The 5,611-nt window shown below is 44.4% G+C and overlaps 1 protein-coding gene across 1 annotated transcript; it reads left to right on the forward strand.

Moving 5' to 3' along the window:
• The first annotated feature begins 95 nt into the window (after nucleotides 1–95).
• Nucleotides 96–2,665, forward strand: LOC112790477 (uncharacterized). The gene has a single exon (XM_025832899.2). It carries the CDS (start codon nucleotides 332–334, stop codon nucleotides 2,156–2,158), a length of 1,827 nt encoding a protein of 608 aa, XP_025688684.1. The 5' UTR covers nucleotides 96–331; the 3' UTR covers nucleotides 2,159–2,665.
• Nucleotides 2,666–5,611: the final 2,946 nt, after the last annotated feature.

Here is a 5,611-nt window from a genome sequence, read left to right on the forward strand (position 1 = left end):
CTTAGAGAAATTCTAGATGCAAGGATTCGAGTTTAGGAAAGTTTAATAAAAAGTGCATGTATAATTGTCACTCTTAAGTATAAATCATATGATATCACTTAATTACCTGTCCCGTCGTATAAAGCTGGTTGTCACAGCCATACAATTTTTAAATTGCCACATAAACTTCACCTTATGCCCCTGTACCTATCAAACAACCAAAAATAAATCAGAACAAATAAACACAAAACATAGCCACAACCACCACCACCACACAAAAAAACACACACAGCAATAACCTTCTCTCACCTCTGCCAGTGGCATCACCACCTCCACCGTCGCCGCCACCACCATGCCTTACAATCACTACCACCGTCGCCCGTGGAACTCCTCACCGCCCTTCATGAGCCCTCCACTTCTAATCATTCTTGTGCCTATAATCGCCATAGCTCTGCTCTTTCTAGTCGTGCCGCCACTCCTCTCCGCCACCACCAACGTTCTCCGGCCATCTTCCGTCGTCAAAAAGAGCTGGGACTCACTCAACATCCTCCTCGTTGTGTTCGCTATCCTCTGCGGCGTTTTCGCCAGGCGAAACGACGACGAATCGCCACCTCCATACGACCACGTCGTTTCGGATCAAAACGCTGCGTTTCGTAAAATGCCTTCTTCGGGAGAAAGAGAAAGAGAGGGAGAGGGAGAGGGAGAAGGAAGTGGTTATGTTTCGCAGCAGTGGTTTGGGTTTGCTGGGGAGAGGAAGGGTTATGAGACCACTCCGATCCAGGTTCGGTCACCGGCAACCGGCGTTACACGGTTGAGAAGGAACAGCAGCTCATATCCAGATCTAAGGAGCTGGGAAACCAGCGATGACCGGTTCAGGTTTCGATTCTATGACGACTTTGAAATCGACAAGCAGTTTCGCTCCCCCGCCAGGCATCAGTTTGCCACCGTGGACCGACGCACGCGGTGGCCGGGACCAGAAGATGGAGAAGTTCACGAACTTCACATTAAAGAAATTCCAGTTGATACCTTCCTGGCTAGCACATCTCCTCCACCTCCGGAACCGCCACCGAGATCATCGGCGCCCCCGACGCCTCCTCCTCCCCCGCCGCCGCCGCCACCACCTCCTCCTCCGCCGGCGGATACTCGTCGGAAGCCAAGACGAACACGAACATATGAGAAAGAAGACAGTGTTACCGAGATAACCGAGCTCGACAATGATCGCAAGTTCACGAGTGTACGGTCTCCGCCGCTAGCTCCTTCGACGCCGGCCCCTCCTCCACCGCTGGCTCCGGTGAAGACGCGATCGGATCACAAGCGCGGTAAGAGCGAACAAAGGAAGAGCACCGTGAAGAGAGACATAGCAACAGTTTGGGCTTCGGTACTCTCCAACCAGAGAAAGAGGAAGACAAAGCAGAAAACCAAGAACGAACACAATCAAAATTTCAATCACAATTATGATAACGTTATTAATGAGTTAACAAATAGTAATATGAGACCACCACTGTCGCCTGCACCTGCGCCTCCGCCACCCCCACCCCCGCCTCCGCCGCCATCTTCGGTTTTCCAGAGTTTATTCCGAAAAGGACTCGGCAAGAGCAAGAAAATCCATTCAGTATCTGCGCCACCGCCGCCACCACCTCCTCCTCCGTTGACATCTTCACGGAGATGGTCAAAATGGAAGAAACCGATCCCTCCTCCGCCACCTCCGCCTAGTGCGGCAGATCCACCGGAAGAATCTCTTCGGCGCAGAAACGCTGGGAGGCCGCCATTGCCGAACAGAGCCAGCACCTATAACGACGAGGCAGTAAACGCCGGGAACCAGTCGCCGCTGATTCCGGTTCCGCCACCGCTTCCTCCGTTCAAAATGCCGGCAATGAAGTTCCTGGTCCGTGGCGATTTTGTTAAAATACGTAGCAACCAGAGCTCGCGATCCAGCTCAAGGTGTAGCTCGCCGGAACGGTACGGGGTCGAAGAATCAGAAACGATTGAAACAACTGATTCCGTTACTAACCCCGTCACAGATCGTAACGGCGAGGTGAGTGGGTCCGTTTTCTGTCCCAGCCCCGACGTCAACGTAAAGGCTTCAACGTTCATTGCTAGGCTAAGAGGAGAATGGAAGCTTGAGAAGCTCAATTCCTTGAAGGAGAAAGGCAATGGCTCATTGCCTTTTAGAGGTTAAAACTTGTAAAAAGATAAATAAATGAAATTAAATTAGGCTCTAGTTATGGTATTTTTAGTTCAGTTATTAGAGCCTATAAAAAAGAAGAATGTTTGGCTGTTTGGCTGTTTGCACTGTTTCACTAGCTTGCTACTTTCATATGGGAGAGACTGCTATGGTTGATTGAGGTAACATTTTCGTTATTATGGTACTGAAAATGCATTAGTGTTTGCATAACAGATTTGTATAGGAAGAAGATCAGATGAACTGGGCTCTGATTGTATTTTTTTTGACGTCCTATTGGAGCCACTGGTAGAAGTTTGTACGTTTCTATGATGTGATATTATGCACCCAACCGCTGATTGTAATATTTTTTTCTTTCAAATACCTTTTTTGGTCTATTTTTGTCATTGTCTCCCATTGTTTTGGTCTTGGGAGTAAAAGTATTGTATTTTTGCTGAATATAATAAGGTGGATACTACAATGAAGATGGCATAATTGTCTTCATATGAGTATATTTCTTTTTGACCTTTGGATGATGGATTGTATGGTTAGATTTTGATATTTATAAAAGTGTTGTTTTTGTTTAAAGTGTGGCTAAATAAATAAACCACACTTTTAACCAAAGCATCTTCATGAGAAGATATTTTTGCCATCTTCATTGTAGTATCCACCATATAATAAAGTATGGTGTTTTAGTGAATAGTATATGTTTTTATATTTTTATTACATTGAAACTGAGCTGGATGGATTTATCTACATACTACAAAGACTTACTGTTTTGCTTTGTAGATATTTTCAGGGGACCTTTCTTTCTTTGTGACGTTTACATAAAGGATAATAAAGGATCACAAAGTTAAGAAAAGTGGTTTTAATTTTCAGTGTGGTGGTACCATAATAAGAACTGTCAATATCCCAATTCATGCAAACAAAACCCAAATCACAAACACATTATAAGAAAGAAAGAAAGAAAGAAAAGCTTTATTTAAATTAACCTAACCATATTCTGGCTTGTGGTTGGGTGGAAGAGGTTTATTTTCTTTTTTTTTTTTTTTGAACGAGAGAACACAACAAGTGGAGTAAAAAGGATCAGCTACATAGAATCAAATTAAAACTAAGCATAAAATAAATAGAACAAACAAAGCTGCAAATACCCTTTTGTCATCTCCGGCTTTGCCATCAACAACAAAAAGGGTCAACATCTAACCACTCCTTGTAGCTCAGTGCAGACAAGTTTATAATCTCCTCAACTCCTTTTCTTTTGTTCTGAAAAATCCTCCGGTTCCGTTCCAACCATAAGTTTCATATGATCGCGCAAAAACACACCATCCATCTCTTGCACTCCTGTTTTGTACTTGCGTTCTCAGTCCAGCTCTGGAAGTGGTCCTTAACTGTACCTGGACAAGCCCATGGCATCCCCACATATGATAACCAAGCACATCATACCTGCCAAGCAAAGTTACAACCAAGAAATATGTGGTGGCCATATTCAACACTGTTGTTACATAAAACACATGAAGTATCTCGGTGAATGATTCCAAACCGACTCAATCTCTCCTTCGTATTAACCCTGCCGATTAGGACGAACTAGACAAACAACTCTACTCTGGGTCGGACAAGGCCTTTCCAAATGGTCCTAGTAAAGCTGTAACTATGTATATCCTCCGTAACCATTTTCACCTGCAACACCTGCACAAATGAGTTAGTAGAAAAAATTCCTTGTTTATCATACTTCCATATAACTCTATCCTCTCTCCCAAGATCAAGTTTGACCAGCCTCAGAGTGTGGTGAAGCTGGTTTACTAGATCCAACTCCCATTGGAACAATTCTCTCCTCCACTGAAAATTTCATATCCAATCTAGCACCCACAATCCCCTATCATTGATCCTGTTTGGTTTGAAACCGAGAATAGCCTTGGAAAGCGGTCTTTCAAAGGACCTCCATGGATCCAAGCATCCTCCCAAAATCGAGTTTGCCTCCCATCACCCACCTCCATGGACAGCCCGGTAATAATCTTTTGTCTGACTTCTAAACTCTTGAACTGTAGCTGACAGATATCCTTCCACGGCCCACCTCGGATAGGTAGCTCTTGAGAGGACAGGAACTCATTTGGATTCAGATTCTTATAGGAACATACTACCTTCTTCCACAGCGGACACTCCTCTTTAGAGAATCTCCACCACCATTTAAACAGAAGAGCTGAATTTCTTACCATAGCATCCCCAACCCCCAGCCCACCTAACTTTTTAGGGGCCTAAACCACTTCCCACTTAACCAACGCCATGCCATCCTTTCCATCCTCTTTACTCCACAGAAATCTTCTCTGCAAGGAAATCAGTTTATTTGCAACAGCCTTTGGCATCTTATAGAGGCTCAGATAATAAACCGGTAGGCTATTTAACACTGACTTGATAAGTACCAACTTACCGGCCTTATTGAGGATCTTGGCCTTCCAGAGACAAAGCTTTTCATCCACCTTGTCTATTATTGGCTTCCACGTCTTCACCAGTCTTGGGTTTGCTCCTAACATGATACCGAGATATTTAACTGGTAGAGTGGCTTGCTTACATCCCAACACACTGCATATACGTTGTATCCACAGCTCGTCACAGTTAATAGAAATCAAGCTAGATTTATCAAAGTTAATGATTAGACCTGACATCAACTGAAAGCATCTAAGCAACCTCATGTAGTTCTTGATTGTGTCTTCCTCCGGAGGGCAGAATAAAATAGTATCATCTGCGAACTGTAAATGCGACAACTCAACATAATCTCTCCCAACCATCAACGGTGAAATGCGACCGTTCCTCACAGCCACTCCAATCATCCTATGTAGGACATCAACAACAAGTACAAAGAGAAATGGGGACAAAGGATCCCCTTGCCTCAGACCCCTTTCCATCTTGAATGGCTTGAATGGCGACCCATTTATCAACATTGATACATCTTCCACCAAATCCCATCTTCTGCAATACAAGGTCTAGAAAACTCCACTTGACTCTGTCATATGCTTTCTGGAAGTCTAGCTTTATTATTGCCGATTTCTTCTTCCTTTGTTTAATCCACTGAACCGTTTCACATGCAATTAGAGCCCCATCATGAATCTTTCGACCCTTCACAAAAGCACTCTGTGTCTCTCCTACTAACCCTGGCATAACCTCTCTCATTCTCCTAACCAGCATCTTCGAGATTACCTTATATACACACCCCACCATGCTAATCGGACGCAAATCTTTGATTTTCTTAGCACTAGTAAACTTGGGGGCCAACGCCACCCATGTGACATTAGCATCAGGCGGCAACCTTGAAGATTGGAAGAATCCCAACACTGCTGCTGTGAAATCCGAGCCTATATCATTCCAACACTTCTTTATGAAGTTCATGTTGTACCCGTCACATCCTGGGGCCTTGAAGGATTCACAATCCCACACTGCCTCTATAATCTCCTCAGGTGATGGTAGTACCTCTAGAGC

The sequence above is a fragment of the Arachis hypogaea genome, chromosome 3 (genome assembly GCF_003086295.3).
Source record: "Arachis hypogaea cultivar Tifrunner chromosome 3, arahy.Tifrunner.gnm2.J5K5, whole genome shotgun sequence".
NCBI lineage: Eukaryota > Viridiplantae > Streptophyta > Magnoliopsida > Fabales > Fabaceae > Arachis > Arachis hypogaea.

What these genes read in the sequence shown, in the direction of transcription:
- LOC112790477 (XM_025832899.2), top strand. Translation starts at nt 332, where the DNA reads ATGCCTTACAATCACTACCACCGTCGCCCGTGGAACTCCTCACCGCCC.